At 45.9% G+C, this 19,265-nt stretch overlaps 1 protein-coding gene across 1 annotated transcript in view; it reads left to right on the forward strand.

The window, feature by feature from the left end:
- LOC147611213 (uncharacterized) overlaps window positions 1-18,546 on the forward strand; it is a 43,710-nt gene extending 25,164 nt beyond the window's left edge. Inside the window, exons 4-7 of the mRNA XM_086785879.1 lie at window positions 10,606-10,688; window positions 17,484-17,570; window positions 17,685-17,816; window positions 18,038-18,546. Of these exons, the coding sequence (XP_086642005.1) occupies window positions 10,606-10,688; window positions 17,484-17,570; window positions 17,685-17,816; window positions 18,038-18,181 (446 nt within the window). The 3' untranslated portion in view covers window positions 18,182-18,546. The remainder of the gene's footprint in view (window positions 1-10,605; window positions 10,689-17,483; window positions 17,571-17,684; window positions 17,817-18,037) is intronic.
- Window positions 18,547-19,265: the final 719 nt, after the last annotated feature.

A 19,265-nucleotide genomic window follows, 5' to 3' on the forward strand; every position in this document is an offset into this window, starting at 1 on the left:
ACCTGTTGAGTCTTTGGGCAATCCCAGAGACAATGTCACTGAGACTCCTGGGGATGGCCACATCTCGAACATGTTGTTGGTCTACTGCCAATGGCCAACCACGTGCCAACTGCCAAACTTCTATGTGCCAGGAACCACAAAAAGAGAGTGATCTTCCGAGGTTGAAAACTGTCCTAGAGCCCCTTCTAGAAATCTGAGAGAATTAATAAAAAAGATGGTGGTCATGAGTCATGACTATGGAGATGGTGCCTACATGGATTATGATGGTGAGGTTCATGTTCATGACCACAACCATGGTGATGACCATGACGATAAAGATGATGTTTATGTCAATTGCTGCAACCTCAGTGAGATGAGGATGTTATTGGAGCTCAAAAGGGTGAAGAAGAAGCACAAAAGCAACCTGACGACAAGGAAAATAATGTGTAGAAGACACAAAAGTCACAAAACTAGCAAGATGGAGAAGAAAAGAGTGTACAAAGTGTAGAGAAAGTGACACAAAACTCACAAGATGGAGAGGACGATATGGTATACAAGGTAAAAGAAACTAAAGAAGAAACACAAAACTTTTACATGGAGAGGACATTATGGCATACAAGGTACAAAAACCCTTACATGGAGAAGATAACAAGGTACACAAGACAGATGAAGAGGCACAAGAAGAAGAGAAAGAAGTGGAGACAGAGATGCCACAAAGAAGAAGAAAAAGCAACAAAAAAAGAGGAGACAAAGAAAGCACAAGAAGAAGAAAAACCAGTAGAAGAAGAGGTGACAAATAAATCACAAGAAAAGCAGCAAAGCACGGCACTAAAGGCACAAAAGGAGAAAGCATAGGTACAAAATCTAGATGGAGAACTCAAGGAGGAGCAGAGTAAGGCCAAAGCGGCCTGCCATGAAGCTCAATAAGAAGAGGACAAGGGAGCGGCTCGTCGCAAAGCTCAACAAGAAGAGGAGCAGAGAGCGGGAGTGGCCCATTGTGAAGCCCAACAAGCAGAGGAGCAGAGAGTGGCCCGCCTCAAAGCCCAACAAGTAGAGGAGGAGAGAGCGGCCCTTTGTAAAGTCCAACAAGGAGAGGAGCAGAGACTAGCCCATCGCAAATCTCAACAAGAGGAGTAGAGACCAGCCTGCCAGAAAGGTAATGAGACCCAGCGCAAATTGCAGCGAGGAAAGGACCAGAGAGGCGCCTGGGTAGCCGAGAGAGTAGAAACCTCACCCAGCCAAAACAATGTCCTTGAAGGGGCCAAAGAGCTAGATACAATGTCCTTGAAGGGGCCGCTCTCTCCTCCTCTGCTTGTTGGGCTTTGCGGCGGGCCGCTCTCTGCTCCTTTGCTTGTTGGGCTTCACAGGGGGCCGCTCCTTCTCTCTGCTCCTCTTCTTGTTGAGCTTTGCGGCGAGTCTCTTCTTGCTGCTCTTCTTGTTGAGCTTCATGGCATGCCACTTTGGCCTTGCTCTGCTCCTCCTTGAGTTCTCCATTAAGATTTTGTACCTGTGCTTTCTCCTTTTGTGCCTTTGGTCCCGTGCTTTGCTGCTTTTCTTGTGATTTATTTGTCACCTCTTCTTTTACTAGTTTTTCTTCTTCCTGTGCTTTCTGTCTCCTCTTCTTGTGACTTTTTCTTCTTCTTTTTGTGTCATCTCTGTCTCCTCTTCTTTCTCTTCTTCTTGTGCCACTTCATCTACCTTGTGTGCCTTGTTATCTTCTCCATGTAAGGGTTTTTGTACCTTGTATGCTACATCGTCCTCTTCATGTAAGGGTTTTTGTGTTTCTTCTTGAGTTTTTAAACCTTGTATGCCATATCGTCCTCTCCATCTTGTGAGTTTTGTGTCACTTTCTCTGTACTTTGTAGACTCTTTTCTTCTCCATCTTGCTGGTTTTGTGGCTTTTGTCTTCTACGCATTATTCCTTGTCTTAAGGTTGCTTTTGTGCTTCTTCATCCTTTTGAGCTCCAATATCATTCTCATCACCAAGGTTGCAGCAGTTGACATAAACAATATCTTTATTGCCATGGTCATCACCATGGCTGTGGCCATGAAGATGAACTTCACCATTGTAATCAATGTAGGCACCATCTCCATAGTCATGATCACCATCTTCACCCTTTTGAGCTCCAATATCATCCTCATCACCGTGGTTGCAGCAATTGACATGGAACATCATCTTTATCGCCATGGTCATCACCATTGCTGTGGCCATGAACATCAACTTCACCATCATAATCAATGTAGGCACTATCTCCAAAGTTATGACCACCATAGTGAGAGGCCCTGAGATTGCTAGTGTCCTACTGTTGCCGGAGTGCCCTCGACCTCGGGCATTTGGATCCTATGGCCTAGCCGTGCGGTGTATGCAAAGAATGGGGTACCCGGAGTCTCCTCCCTATCTGAAGGATCACACCAAGTCCACCCCCCCCCCCTCCCTAGGTCCCATTAGAAGCGCGTGATGGGTTGGCTCTCCCAAATCCATAAACACCAGAGTCTCTCCTTGGTCACCTTGGCTGGAGGTGGGTCCATGTGCCACTCATGTGCATGTATTCCGATCACCCTCACCCTCTGTAATGTGCATCCCCTGAAGTCCTCCAAGGGGGGCTCTGAACTCACTAATTTGCCATGAGGTCCAATCGAAAAAGTGAGCAATGTGGAGCTCTCATTTGCGCCATGAACTGCCAGGAGAATATCATGCCTGGTAAACACTTCCAACCAGTGTGGGGGAATAGGGTTAGGAATCGGGGTCAACCACTCCGGAGGAATGGTAGAGTCGATGTTGAGGCTGAGTCCGTCTCTGCCCTGGATCCTAGTTAGGCCTCTCTCCTAAGCCATTGAAGGAAGTTGTCTGAATGCAGGCCAATCTCCAAGGGACCTAGCAAGTCCCGTGCTCAAAGCTCCCCAGGATACATGAGGCCGAGCCTCTAGAATGTGACCGCTAGGTAAACAGATTAGAGGGTTCCAAATCAAGGGCTGCCGAAAACGCTTCTCGGAGGCAATGTCACTATTGTGACTTAATCTCTCTTCATTACCCTTAATTATCCTTAATTACACTTAATCATTGAAGGGACACCGGTGAAGGGTCACAACTTGTCACATGGGTTATCACCAAAGGACACATCTCTTCAAAGGGACACATCTATTGCGCAAAGGACACATCTCTACATCCAAAGGACATAACTATTCATTCAAGAGTCACACTCTTTCATTAGGGATGTGCCTCTTCATTTGTACCTCTTCAAGCCCTATTTAACAAGGCCTTTTGTCTCAATGCAAACAACACAGCTTTCCGCTCTTTGCCTCATGTTTACTCAAGTATTTAAGCATTAAGATATTTTAATCATTGTTAAGCTAAAAGCTTAACAATGGTATCAGAGCAAACAAGTTCCAAACTTTATGTTGCCCACATCCAAAAAACCCTAACCCTAACCCTAAAAATAAAAAATCCTAAATCAGCAAATTAACCTTAGAATTAGGTATAGAGCAAGAGTTGTATGGGAGAGCAGGAGAGAATGCCCCTTTGCCCATTTTTACTTGATTTATTGTTTTTTCCCAATATGCAGTAAGCCTCTTCTACAAAGCAAAAAAAAGAAAAAACCATGGCAAGCTGCCTCACCATGAGTTCCTGGGCTTGACACATGCTTGATTTGGCTCCCTCTCCCAAGCCTTGAATGCTGCTCGCGTAAATATACTTAAGAGATAGAGAATGGTTCACCGCACGACTCTGGCAAAGCGGGGTCGCGGCATTGCACGGCTCCCCAGGGGGGCAGTCATCGCACTACTGCTGTTGGGTGGTTGAAAAAACTAATGATGCAAAATCTGGTGTGAAGAGGGTGTTGCAATACCTGAATGGTGATGAAGAGAAGAGAGGGTTGCCATTCTCGAGTGGTGCAAGATCTGGTGACAAGGGTGCTACAATACGTGAGGGGTCGTGATGAGGAGTAGAGAGGGTTGGCGTCCTGAGTGGTGTGGATGGTGAAGATAAGTAAAGAGGGTTGTCGTCCCGATGATGTGAGATGGTGAGCAGAAAGGGATACTATCCTGAGGTAAATTGTAGAATAAAAACAATGATGTGCTATAGTAAAGAGTGGGCTGTTGTCTCAAGATGTGTACTGATGATAAAATGCTAATGTGATGTATAGTAGCAGAGAGTGTGCTTCTGTCAGATGGCTGGAAACGCTGATGATGCAAAATCTATTGACAAAGGGTGCTTTGGTACCTAGATTGTGATGAAGAGCAGAGAGGGCTGCCATCTTGAGTGGTGCAAGCTCTGGTGACAAGGGTGCTATAATACCTGAGGGGTGGTGAGGAGCAGAGAGGGTTATCATCTCCCGAGTGGTGTTGATTGGTGAAGATAAGCAGAGAGGGCTACCATCCCAATTATGTGAGATGGTGAGCAGAGAGGGCTACCATCCCAATTATGTGAGATGGTGAGCAAAGAGGGCTGCTATCCCAAGGTAAACTGTAGCATAATTGCACACTTGAAGTGCTTAGTACCCATATGATGATGAATTGTGGGTTTCTTGAACATCAAAGTGCCACATTGTTTTGGTCGTCGTTTGTATTGTATTTTGCTTCTTCTTTTTTTATGATGAAAACAGCAAGGTATATGGATTGATCACACGTGAGATGTGTGTGTTTGAAGAAGCCCGGTTGAATGCAGGTAATGCAAGAGTCAGGCACTAAGCAAAAGTTGCAAATAATGGAGACTTGCGATGCCGAAAGGTTGGAACGACGCCATGATGAAAACAGCAAGGTATATGGATTGATCACACATGAGATGTGTGTGTTTGAAGAAGCCCGGTTGAATGCAGGTAATGCAGGAGTAAGGCACTAAGCAAAAGTTGCAAATAATGGAGACTTGCGATGCCGAAAGGTTGGAACAACGCCATGGACACGTGCAGGCCAGGAACCATGTGTAGAAGGGGGAGAACTTGCCTCCAAAGAAACCACCAAGAATAGCGCAAAGGGGCTGGCCGTTGTTTCTTTTTTTTTTTTCTGTATTTCTTGGGCTGGCCGCAAAAAGTCGCCCGAAAGAAGCCACCGAGGAGGGGAACTAACTGGTGAAATCGCCATGAGGAGAGAGCTGGCTGAAATCCGTCGAATGGGGGGGAGGGAGGGAGGGGGGGGGGGGCGGGGGGGGGGGCACGGGGGGTTTGCACAGATGCTAGCCTGCTTATTTTTTTTTAATGCTGACGGCAATCGTGGGCGTCCATTCGCTCTTTCTTTCTTTTTTTTTGTTTGCTCGTCGGGTTGGTAGGGTTCTGACCGCCGGCTGCCTACGTGGCTAGGGAAAGGTTTTTACAAGCCTTAGTTAAAACCTTTTTAGAAAAAGACTTTTAATATTTTTTTTTTTGGTTAATTGAGTAGAATCGTGGCTCTTCACTTCAACAGGAAACGGCGTTTGAAAATGACAATTCAGCTTGAATAGACACGCAATCATTGGGATTTATGGTTTACATAGAAATGAAAACTCCCTCTGCTGCTTCTTCATCGGCAACAACCAGTCCTAGTGCTCTCGGTTCCAATTGAACTTCCTATCCATACATACAAGATGGTCTCTAACAGCCTCGCTAGCTTGTAACCTACCTTCTCCAATTCACACAATGTATCTGCTTCCCCTACTTGCTGATGGTTCTCACTAGGGTCCAAAGGCATCAACAACCACAATCCCCAGAGCTTGAATTTGCAGATTCTTCATCTCAGCCTACTACTATGGAGGACGAAATCCACCAGCTTGGCAATCCATCTCCAGCGGATCGGCAACAAGCTTTGTAGCAGATGCAGCAGCAATTTCAATAGCAACTTTAAGCGCATTGGCTTCTCAGATTCAACAGTTGCAGACGGATTGCCATTCTCATACCAGTTCTGTACCAGCAACCAACATTACAACATCAGTACTAGACAATGAAGACAACATTCCCCTTGAGGTGGAAGGTGACGATCTTAAGACTCTTAATCGTCTTTTGCAAGCTAGTAAAACAAAGAAATTGGAAATTAAATCCCCGGAGTCCTATGGAGGACAACGCAATAAGCGTACAGTTGAACAATGGCTTTACAAACTTCGCTTGTATTTTGACTCAATGGTCCTTACCGACGCCAAGAAGATTACATTTGCTGCATCCTTACTTAAGGATATTGCCTTAATTTAGTGGCAACGGCGACAACATGTTGGAAAAACGGTTATGACGTGGGAAAAATTTGAGTGGGTCATTCATAAGCAGTTCATTCTTGCCAATGTGGATTTTTAACCCCGAACTCGTTTACGCCACTTAGACCAAACTGGTTCTTTGGCTTCTTATATCTCGCAACTCACTAATCTGATACTGGAGATTGATTCTTTGTCCCAAGCGGACGAGCTTCATGCCTTCATTGAAGGTTTAAACCCCACGCTTCGTACCGATGTGCAAATGCCAAAAGTACAACCCTGTCGACCTTGCTACTGCCATTCATTATGCCGAGCGTGTAGCGGATCTGAATCCTAATTCTGAAACATTGGCCTCTCAAGGTTATTATGGAAATGGTTCACATATGGCTCGTGAAGGTTATCAACAATCCTCATTCGACAACTTTCAATTCCGACCCAACTCCCCTTGGCAACATTTGCAGCAACCTCGTTGACAAGAGGGGTCATCTTTTAATCATTCTCAATGTCATCAATTCCTTCAACCACATGCATATGATCGTGGATGGGACTTTGGACATGACCAATTTTGCACTTCTCGTCCTACAATAGCTTCGCCTTCTCGTGAACAACAAAAGACAGGATTGTGTACAATTTGTAATGGCAATCATAGATGGTTTGAATGTCCTAAACGACCCAATGCTCCTCAAAACCGTGATGTAAATTCTTCAACTTCAGAAGACTACTCCGATAATTCAAAAGGAAAACATGCAACAGCTCATGCACTTGATGTTAGTCCTAACCTTGACACAGATATGGCAAACTTTATTGAGTCAATTGATGACAACATCGAGGATTCTTCCAGCATGACTTCAGAAGAACAACAAGATGATGTTTAAAAAACCTTGGATTCTTTTGTCATGTGCATCATAGATGCCATGGACATTTTCAGACGCTGATCCAGAATACGCAGCCAGATAAAGAGTAGAACCAGGATGATAGAGCACAGAGCACCTTTGGCAGTGTAGACTGGAGCTGAAGGTCAGATGGCTATCGGCTGCTCATGGACATGGTCGGGTGCACCAGAAAATAGGGGCAGCAGCAGGCGTAAGAAGGAGGACCAATCGGCTGTATTAAATAGCATTTACTGCATTTATGGCTGGCCGACCAGCAGTCGGCTAGCGCACTAGGTGTCCAAGACACATATAAATAGCCAGTGTGCTCATTGTGTTAGCCATTCACTCCACTAGGGAGTGGGTCCCAATAGTAGAGGATTTTGGGTGTGTTCCACTTTTTATGAAGACAGCCTAGGGCTGTAGTAGAAGTACCTTTTTGTACCATATGAATATACTGAATTTCCAGCACTTCTCTCTCTCTACTCTCTCTCTACTCTCTCTCTATATCTGCGTTTTGCATCAGATGGTTTTCCAAGAGTGTTTAGGGCTGAAAGAAGACTCCCAGAGCTTCCGCGTGTTACATTGGTATCAGAGCCTCAGGCTCAGCAAAGCTAAACACTGACTCAGTCCCAGATGATGGTGTACAGGTCCAAGGTACAGGAAAGTACACGGATTCAAAGCCCAAGGCAGGGAACATAGATCGGGAAGAACTCCCGGGAGGTTTGTTGGTTGTGTTCCACAGTGCCAAAGGGGATGGCAGTTCTGTGAGCCAGATAGGTTCTCAGGCAACGGTCCCAAGGGAGGTTTATCCTTCAAGGGTTATGTGAGAGTGCCAGACTCATTTCTCAGGAATGAAGACCAAGACGGTGTTAAGAGTCAGGGCAGGAATGGATTGTGGACTAGAGGAAAATAGATGCATAGATCTTCGTCAGAGACAGAGTGGTTTGGAGAACATGCCGGATGTTCAGAGAAAAAGGGTTGCCAGGGATGGATGATGACAGAGGGACTTCGGGACAGGATTGGGATGATGACAGTCATCCAAGAGCAGGTTGGAATCCTGTCATCAAGTTTAGCAGAGGGGGATGTCATGTGCATCATAGATACCATGGACATTTTCAGACGCTGATCCAGAATAGGTAGCCAGATAAAGAGTAGAACCAGGATGATAGAGCACAGAGCACCTTTGGCAGTGTAGACTGGAGCTGAAGGTCAGATGGCTGTCGGCTGCTCATGGACATGGTCGGCTGAACCAGAAAATAGGGGCAGCAGGCGCAAGGAGGAGGACCGGAAAATAGGGGCAGCAGCAGGCGCAAGGAGGAGGACCAGTCGGCTGTATTAAATAGCATTTACTGCATTTATGGCTGGTGGACCAGCAGTCGCCCAGCACACCAAGTGTCCAAGACACATATAAATAGCAACTGTGCTCATTGTGTTAGCCATTCACTCCACTAGGGAGTGGGTCCCAATAGTAGAGGATTTTGGGTGTGTTCCACCTTTTATGAAGACAGCCTAGGGCTGTAGTAGAAGTACCTTTTTGTACCATATGAATATACTGAATTTCCAGCACTTCTCTCTCTCTACTCTCTCTCTATATCTGCGTTTTGCATCAGATGGTTTTCAAAGAGTGTTTAGGGCTGAAAGAAGACCCCAGAGCTTCCGCGTGTTACATCTTTATCTCAAGATGATGAGTCACCAACGATGGACTCTTTGAAGATATAGAGATTACAAAAGCAGATATAACACTAGTTTCAACCTTACCCATACGGAATGACACAATCGATATCAAGCCAGAGGATAAAGTTTTCAACACTGCAGAGAATTTCAAGCATTCTTCTAACAACTTGGATGAGTACTTTACTACTATGAGGCGGAACACTTCAACAGATACTATTCGAGTATCATTGAGAGAATTCATGGTTGAACCTTTAGATTCTTTGCAACATAGCCAAGTACAGGTGGATATCCTGGCCAGGAGGAAATCTTTCCATGGTTCGCCCCCTGGAAGAAGTCCTCTATCAATCAACTTGCCCAACAGGGCATGGCTTTGAATGGTAGGGTCGATGATACCTAGGTCCCCTCTGTGGCGCGGCACTCTTTAGGGCATCTTGGCCCGGGAAGGCCTCCGGTCGCTGCCAACCCAGAAAAAGTTGCCGTAACTGCTGAACTTGATGCAAGCCCGGGAGAAGGCCCAGCAAGAAGTAATATACAACATGGTGGCAAGAACCTGGTTCACCACCACCACTTGGCCGGCTAAGGAAAGCCTGGCTGAACTCTAGTATAGAAGCCTCTTCCGAATGCTCAGTAGAAGAGGGGCTAATTGCTGATCTGGGGAGATATCGATGCCCACCTGGCATCCAAGATAACGGACTGGAGTGTCCCTCAGGATCCACTAGAAAGCTCAACTGGACGCCAAGTTGGGGCGGGCTGAGAGCCAACCCAAAATCCACATGACTTGTGCCAGTTGATCTGCGCTCCTGATGCACGACATAAGATCTCTATTGGCTCTGCAAATCTCTGAAGATTCTCCACATCTCATGATAATTATGCTGCTGCTGTGTCATCTGCAAACTCTGAGTGTCACGAGCACGCCCGCGCCATGGCTAATCCTTGGCATGAACAGCCTTAATCCCTGATTTAAGTCAGCATTTAGGTCACCAACATCATCATCATCAGTATCAGTACTAGCATCAGCAGTAGCAGCATTACCTTCAGCATCAGATCAGCATCATCATCATCAACTTCAGCACCATCATCATTACCATCAGCAGCATCCACATCATCAACATCAGCATATTGGAGGACTTGGATGCCCAGTCGGCAGCCAGCCATGCAGTCGGCTGCTGTCTGGAGCATCCAAACAGCCAGTTGTGCTCGTTTCTTGCGGTGAGACAGGTGGTACGCACACATAGTCGGTGTGTGTGTGTGTGCACGTGAAGCCATCAATGATTGTAGCCTTGTCTCTTTTACATCCTCCACATTGCGTGTCATTGTCTCCAGGCCACAAGCAACATATGAGAAACATTGTGCATCAATTGAACCTGCAATTCTTGAAGAAAAATATGAGGAGTAAATGAAAGAGCTCATAGAGAGGATTGTTTTGACTTCAGTCTTGCTTGATTTTGACAAGTGTAGTCTAAAAATAGCAGCACAAGAGCGAAAGTAAAAGCATAAGTAAAATTAAAGGCGAAAATTAAAAAATATTGTGATGTGCTTCTTATCAATTGTGCTTTTATTCATCCAAAAATGGGTCCCAGAATAGTCAAAATACTGTTGCTGACGGTCAAATGTAGATAAAACAATATTTCAAAGCCAGTCAACCTAAGTCAAAAGTTGGTCAATGTGAGTCAAAACAAAGGTGAATGTTGGTCAAAGTTAATGAAATATGTAGGTCAGCTCTGGCCAAATCAAATGGTCCAAAATGGTAAAAAGGGATACAAAAAGTATTTGTGGCATATTGAGCTGCTGTGATGCTTGCACTCGCTCTTACTTGATGTCTTTGTTGCTGTTCATGCTGTTGTAGTTGCTTATGATCAGGATATTGGCTTGCCTGATTTTTGGTTACTTATGTGAATCTATAACTTAACATAGGAGTGATTTGTTTTGCAGCTATTCGAGCAGGAGTTCCAGTAGATATTAAAGTGAAAGCAATGAACTCTTTGTCTCTACCTTCGAACAGCATGGATGCCGTGGTACATCCTCCTATCATTTCTGACATTATCTGGACTCAAACTTAATTATTATTTGTAAGATGACATCAATTGATTAGGCTTATATGTTTGATTGAACATAGCATTTTGTTCAAACATGGAGAAAAAATCAAGGAAAAATGTTTGCTATAAAGCCAGTAATGATAGTTTTTTTTCTGTCCATGCATCTGCTGAGGTGTTTGATGTAGTGATCACCCTTTCCTGAAGTTGGACTTCATCGTAGTAAAGGCAGTTCAACTGTTGATTCTGTTTGGGCGGTTAGGAGATTACGGTCAAGGACCATACAGTGGAGGAAGGGGAACTGAATATTCAGGAGGGTTTAAGGACTGACTTGGAGCAGTTGAAAGCTGCGAGTGATAAGCTGCGGGAAGAATTGCAGACCACTAAGAAAGATTGGGTGGAGGTGGTGAAGAAGCACAAACCCCCCACAGAGCATCATACATGAGACTCTCTAGGAGGAGAAACGCAGGAAGGATAGGGCCCTCCATGTGCGAGTACGGGGGCTTCCCCCAAGGAGGATGCCATGACGCTTTGCCAGATGCTAGGAGTGGACGGGATCCCCCCCCCCCCCCCCCCTTCCCCCCCTTTTGTAGATACATGGAGGGCAGGCAAGGATATGACAGGAGAGCGGCCCCTCATCATTAGATTCCCTGGTGCCACCAGCAGACAGGTCTTCTTAGACAAGCGGGCTGCCCTCAAGGGCACACAGGTGTACATGGGAGATTATCTCACTCCAGCATAGGTGGCACACCGGCGTGAGGTGATGGTGACTGTTCATGAGGCCCACAGAGCAGGCAAGTGGGCTATCTATAGAGATGGTAGAGTCATTATCACTGAGTGCCATCCCAAATAGGGACGCGGGGTCTATGAGACCAAACACCTAAGGTTGGCAGTATGGAACTGCAATGGCACGCTGTGGTCGAATCCAGGAGGCTTGAGCGAGATTCTCACAGGCAGGGATGCCATTTTTTATACAGAGACTCATCAGAGCCTTGAGAGGGGCTTACCATACATAGCCGGGTATGAGTGGGGGTCCACTTTTCGAGGCGAGACCCACACATTAGGAGTAGTACGTGGCTCTGGGGGGTTAGCTGTCCTTTTTAGATCCCATCTCCGACAGATTCTCAGCATCGTCCGGAAGGACGAGGATGCACGGTATCTTTGGGTGCGGCTACAGCTTAGTAGTGACAGAGTCATCCACATTGCTCTGTGTGTTATTTTGCACCACGCCACTCCCCTTACGCCGCACAGCATGGCCAGTCACCGTACTTACCATTATCTGGGGATATCATGGAGCTCTCACAGCTGGGGGAAGTCCTCCTACTCGGGGATTTCAACGCCAAGACGAGAAGTCACCAGGTCCCACTACTCGATCTAGACGACCCTATTAGACTACAGGAGCTGGACATCACTGACACAGGGCTGCAACGATCATCACAGGACCGTGAGGAGGTCACAGTGTAAGGGAGATATTTCTTAGAGCTGGGAGCTGCACATGGTCTCGTTATCTATAATGGGATGTCGCGATGGCCCTCCTCCGGCGCCCTCACCTCCTTCCCTTGCTCAGGAGGTACTAGCACTGTGGACTACCTTATGGGATCTCCGGCTTTAGCATAGCTTCTCCCCGACTTCTCCATTCCGCCACCCCCTTTTGAAGCTGACCATGCCTACCTCTCTTTCACTCTTACCTGCACACCACCCATCCCTCCACCACCACCCCCCATCTCACATTACACTCAGGTCCTTTTTGATCACGAGCTTGACCTTGTTTACTCCAACCACATTTACCGCCAACTTCAGGATGTGGAACCTACTGTCCCCCTATCCACCCTCACAGCACAGCTCACCGCCATACTCCACACATCCGCCGCCACTACTTTCATTTGCACGCGGCAGTCTACCTCCAAGCCACCTTGCGGTTCCATGCCCCAGAACTGTTGGTATGACACGCTCCCACATCTTAAGCATGAGGTACGGATTGGGCAAATCACAAAGTGCCAAGCACAACGGATTTCTCAACGGCTCACCCAACACAAGAAATGGGAGTTCTATGCTCAGAAAGAGGATGAGTTATACCGACTTTTCTTAGGGCCGAACTGCAAAGAGGCCTGGAGGAAACTCCGAGAACATCGCCCTCCCACACCTATCACCTGCCCGAACACATGGCACTCCTATGCACGCTCCCTCTATCATATCCCCCATCAGCTACCTCTACCCCCACCACCAGATCCCCATCCCACCACCTCCACCTTCTTCACAAAGGGCATGGTCCTCAAGGCCATTTGTAGACTACGCAATGGGCGAGCCCAGGATCATGAGGGACTCACTATCGAGTACATCTCGCATGCTGATGGTACCCTGGCACCCCTACTAGCCTACGTGTTCAATAGAGCCCTTTGTGAAGGATTTCCACCCTCTTGGTCCACCAATACCATCACCCCCATCCTCAAAGCCGGAGATCCACTCGATCCTAATAACTACAGGACGATCATGATTGGCCACACATTGGCCAAACTCTGTGGATCAGTGCTAGAGGCGGAGCTTAGTTCATTTGCAAAGAGCCAGGGAGGATAGAGCACGACATTAAAGGATCTATTGCTGCTTTGTGGATTTCCACAAAGCTTTTGATACTGTACCCCGAGCCCGCCTCCTACACCGTCTACAGGAGATCGGAGTCCCATCTGACATGGTTTGGAGCATCATCGCCTCTATGAGTCCGTCACCGGATGAGTGAGAGCCCCAGGAGGTACATCACAAGAGATTTCCAGCACTATTGGGGTGAAACAGGGCTGCCCTCTATCACCCACTCTTTTCGGCCTCTACATTGATGAGATTTCGAGCTTCATTGATGGGTTAGGCAGGGTTGGTCCCACACTGGCAAGCATATTGATCCTTATACTACTTTATGCAGATGACATCGTCCTTCTCTCAGACTCAGCCGAAGGGCTTCAGAGACAGTTGGATGCCTTACATGACTTTTGCACTCAGCGGGACCTCTCTGTTAACCTTGGTAAAACCAAGATAATGGTCTTCAATACCTCTCACCCCTTCACATCTAGATTGAGCTTCACATATAGAGGGGATCCTGTGGAGATTGTCTCATCCTATGTCTACCTTGGTGTCACTTTCAGTGGCCCACGCTTTACCATGGTTCCCGCAGCACAGGCCAAAGTGACGCGGGGATATGCAGCCTTAAGCTTACTTGAGCGGCAGTGCTTCCAAGCACATTTCCAGGAGCCCGAGACGAAGGGTTGGCTTTTTGACACCCTCGTCACACCAGCCTTGATGTATCTACTTGAGTGTTCACATGTCCCATGCCATGCGGATTGTGATTGGCCAGATACGGGTTTCATCCCACTGCCTCAGAGTGGAGACAGGTAGATCTGAGCGCATCTTCAGAGCCGGGAAGCTCATACGGAGACCCAAAGAGGAGAGGATTTGCCGACTATTATGCCACACAGAGGTTGAGACGGAGAAGCATTACATATGCCGCTGTCTAGTATACTATGAGATCCGTGGGAGGTTTAATTGTCTTTCGTGAGGGATTCGGTCCACTCTCCAGGATCATTGACTTCCAGGACTAGTGTTGCCTGGGCCTCTTTCTGCTTGAGCTCCGCAGACATAGGGACACCTTCTTGAGAGAGCCTCGTCCCAGCCACCCCGCCCCCTCCCTCACCAGCCAACAATCACCAGTTTCTTCCGGACTCCGGAGGTGGAGGACACCGACATAGTGGATCTTGTGGACCCTCCACGAGCTGCTCTGGACTTACCTCGCCTCCTGAGAGGAGTTACCTCGGACCGAGCCTCTGCACTCCAGCGTGCCCGACGCCCTCGGCCCCCCCGTTGGCCACAATCACCTTATCAACTCCAAATCCAGGCGATGCTCCACCGCCATCAAGCTACCTTTCCACGTGACATAGCTGAGGGAGACCTCTCGGCCATACTCGTTAGCCCCATGCTTGATATTTTGGAGAGTGGTATACCATCTACTCGGAGCTAATGTTGCTCTCATGTTTCTATGTTCTTAGTATTCCATGATGAGTTTCCATGGACAATTTTGTATCACCCCCGTGAGATATCTATGTTTATGTTTTCTATCTGGTTTATTTTCCATTCCATGATGAGATATGCCATGGACATTATTGTATCACTTTGGTCTCATAGGCCCATTGGGTCTTTAGTAGACGCTTAATATATCTTTATTTCTTTCTCGCAGCCCCTGTGATCAAATTCACAGCATCTAGAGCACTCTTCCCAATTGGCAATGTACCTGCGTCCTCTGCCGTGTCCGTGTCCTTAACCGGCATCATATGGCCGTACGCTCTAAGAGAGCTTCACCTCCATCTCACCGTAAGCTCTAAGAGAGCTACCTCCATAGCCTATGGTGCCACAGCTGCACTTGTCTCCGTGGCCATGGTCACACAGTGCTGTCGGTGACCTCTTCTCCTGCATGCACACTGGCCTCTTCTGCAGCATTGTTGGCCGGCCTGAAGGTGTCAACGCCGGTTGTCCGCCCGGCAGGTATGGTTGCAGTGGCGGCTGTAGAGCACGAGCATAGATGCGCCCTTAACTGCTGCTAGCAATAGCTTCCCGATTGCGCTGAACTTCTCCTATGACGTCACCATTAGCATCTCATCTTTGCATGCCCACTGAACCTACCTCTGCTTCGACATCATGGCAGCAATCAACATATTCTCTGGCACCGTGTTCCCTACCTGGCAAACCAAAATGCAGCTCTGGTTGATGTGAGAGGGAGTATGGGAGATAGTGTCAAGAGACGACCAAGTTTCAAGAGATACTGAACCAGACAAGCAAAAGATGTGGCGGCAATGGAATGAGAGAGCCATTGCCTTGATTGGCCTAAGCCTTGCAGACTCCTTGGTGCATCACATAGACTTCAAATCCACAGCCAAGCAAATTTGTGCGAAAATGGAAGGTACTTTGGTAATCACTAAGGTTTTTCTGAACCTCAAGTTTTATGATATTAAGATGAATGAAAATGAAGAATTAAGTGATCATTTGGCCAAGTTTGGGTTAATAGTCCAGCAACTTGCTAGTCTTAAATGTGAGCCTGAAGATAAAAGCATGGTTGTTGTACTCATTAAGAGCATGTGAGGGGTCACTCGGTATGAGCAGTCTTTGGAAATTCTTCATGTGTCAGCTACAAACTTTGAAAGCCTAGTGGCTTTGCTTCTTGAGAAAGATAGAATAAATAAAGAGCAACAACAAGCTAGCAATAGCCTTGACCACGAAAAGGCTTGTGTCGGAGCATGGAAATGGAAAAGCAATAAAAAGGTCTCGTGTAGGTATTGCAAAGGAGTGGGCCACAAAGAAACAAAGTGTTTTAAAAAGCTTGAGAAACAACAAGAAAAGCACTATGCAGATCACGGGAGGTGCGCATGGCTAGATCATTCCCTTGCAGTTTGTGATGGAGTTAGAAGGTAGCTACTTGCTTTGCATTCTTGGTCTCACCACCTTCACTCCGAAGGGGGGTTTGTTGGGTATTCGAAACTTCGTGTGTGTGAACTAGCTCTTAGTATGTGTTAGTGTGTTTGTGTGTGTGAACAACCAATTATAACTAGATATTATGTGTGAATGTGATAAGCAGTGATGTCATAGGTCTAGCCATGAGTCATTGCCCCAATGTGTGTGATGTGTCAAAAGATAAGACTATACACAACCCTTGAGATGAGGCCTTGCATCAAGCATTACTACGCCAACACCACACCACATACAAGCTTCCCACCTCAAGGGCCAACCAAAATCTAACGCCAAGAGCCCTGAAGCTAGTCGATTGGTCTCTAACTAGCGACTACATTTTCGACCATCCACAGCTCTCCATAATTGACAGCATCTTCACCACCCGAGTTTGGTGATGCGAGGATGCGGTCACAGTTAGGGAGGGTATGTTAACCACTTTGTCGGTTAACATGGTTTCGCCCTCCCGTCCTACTATAAGGCGCTTCACCGGCGCTTCACCATTATACCCACATGTAACGAAAGCCTATTCTTTGTAAGATGGCGTTGGACTTTATGAAGTGGCTTTACCTTGAGCTTAATGCCAAATAGGGAGGTCTTAAACTTTGTGTATATACTTGCGTAAGGCTAGAAATAGTGGCCAATGACCCTTCTCCGCCCAAGTGTGAACTTTAGCACAAGTCAATTTTGACATTAAACAATAGACATTCATTCCCTTGCAATAGAATACTCGTGAGCTCTCCCTCTTCTCTACTCTCTTGCTTGTGTTGCATAGTTTGATGGTTGCTTGCATGGATATGATTTGAGTGTAGGTCTCTCCCTCTCATGAGCTTCTCCTCTACCCATCTCTTGTGAGTGAGAACCACCATGTAGGCCACCTTCTCCTCACATCCATCAAGGTGATTGAAGCTCTACCTTCACTCTCTTAGCCATGGAAGCTCTCCGATGTGACAATGGAGAGAGAATGCGGAAGACGGATCAACGCACCCACATGGGAAGTTACTTCTTGTGGCTTTATGGTGGCGAAGTACCTAACGATATATGTTATGGCAAAGGCAAGGTAAGCTCTAGTCTTGAACACTTGGTGAGCCTCTATGTAGTCATTTTTACTTATTTGAATGTCCTCCATTTCTTGCACTCCCTTGCTTGTTGTTTTCCTTGGAAGTATCTAATTTCAAATTTGGTGAGGAACTGTTCATTGCCATCGCTGTTATTTTTCTGGTATTTTTCCCTCTAACAACCAACATTCCCAACCAACGTGTATCCACTGGTCACCTAAGCATGTTGTTGGGATTGTAGGTGAGTGTATACTGTCTGTGTGGTGTTAAAGACAAAGAAGCGAAAACAATTCTCCGTGAGGCAATAAGATTGCTAAAGCCTGGCAAGGTTTATTACAAATCCCTCTGACTGTAAGCGTTGAATGCCAGTAGTCTGCATGATAACAATCGAGCATTGTTTCTCTCAAGCTCAGCTGATAGTCCTCTCATCGCCTGTTGGCAGCCGTTTATTTTTGTGGAGAACGTCGTAGCAGAGGGGCAATTTGTACGGACGTGCCAAATTTTGTTGCAAAAAACACTCAACTTGTTTGGTATTCAGAGCAATCCTCCAAAAGATGTATCAAAGGTGTTAGAGGTATGCTTTAAAACAAGATTAGTGTTTGTTGTTAAGCTGTCCCAATGGTGACGGGCGTAGACAAGGTAGTCTATAACAACTCCACATCCTTGGGGTTGCTTACCTCTTTCTTGTGCACTTGTGTTGTTGTTGTTTGCATGCGTATGCATGTGAGTGGGGAAGAGGGGAACATTGGGGTGTCCCATTTGTGTTCTAACATGCGCCATTCATGGATCATTTAGGAGTCTGAAGGACTAGAGAAGCTTGAGTATGAAACTCTCTTTAATTTTCAAGACCCCCATATTGTGGGGCTTGCAATCAAGGAAATGGAAGTGACGAGTAACCCAAGCAAAAAAAGGCGAAACAAAAGGTCTCTCTCCACTTGATTATTTTGGGACCTCGGTGTCATCATGTACCTGAAGCAACCGCCTCGCTTACTGCAAAATTGAGCAAAAAGCTCATTCTTCAAGCCTGTACGTCTGAACAATGCTTCTCACGAGGGAGGCTAAGGAGGACACAGATGAAAGGGATAGACGACGAGGGGGTGCAGTTGAAGGTGGTCTGGTGCATGTGTTCCCTAAAACACGAACTTTATGTCTGAACTTTGATGAGAATCAAGGCCTAAAACTTCAAAATTCAGAGTATGTTAGTCTACAATTGTGCCCAAATCTCAACCTTCTACTAGTTGCTCGTGTTAAGCGACCGACTAATTCATATTCTACATACTTGGTAATAAATTTTGTTTATGGGTACTCTGTGTACATAATGGGTCCTTTTTGCCTCTAAATGATCTCTTAACTCAAAAAGACAAACACTAAACTATAGCCATCGATTTTCATTATTGATGATGAAAATTTCCATGGATTCAATTTTGAAAAACATGTTAAAATTGTCATTCATCTATATTTATGTTATTACAATACCAATATGTATTCCTCTTTTTGCACAGAGAAATATATTATATCTTGTGGATGTTCTCCTCATTGTATCTATGGCATCATTTTCTCTTTATATGGTAATATTGTTCTCTTTCACTATCTCCTTTCCATGTCTATGTGTGCGCTTCTTCTATTATTCCAATTGTTTGCTTTTTGGTCTTGTATATATTATGTACTATTTCATCAATTTCGTAGGCATATCTCAACTCATCAACTTCATTCTCATTACTTTTCTATCTATTCATGAACCAATCTAATCTTGGATGTGAAGCATTGAAATTTTGATTGTTAATAAAAATATCAAAGATGTCTTTCATTGTTATGTTGGATGGATATACCATTGTCTTCCATAAGGTATCAACTTTTCGGAGCTCTATTCCTTTACCTTGATATGGTGTTATCCAATTAGAAGATGTGTACTACTTTCCTGTCTTAATCATTTTGAATTGTTGTGCATATATTATTGCCTAAAGGATGCTTAAATAGAACTTCCAAAACATCAATGTTGTATCAAAAATGTTTGTTGAAGTGG

The sequence above is a fragment of the Cibotium barometz genome, chromosome 48 (genome assembly GCF_041138505.1).
Source record: "Cibotium barometz isolate CiBa-2024 chromosome 48, ASM4113850v1, whole genome shotgun sequence".
Classification (NCBI taxonomy): Eukaryota; Viridiplantae; Streptophyta; class Polypodiopsida; order Cyatheales; family Cibotiaceae; genus Cibotium; species Cibotium barometz.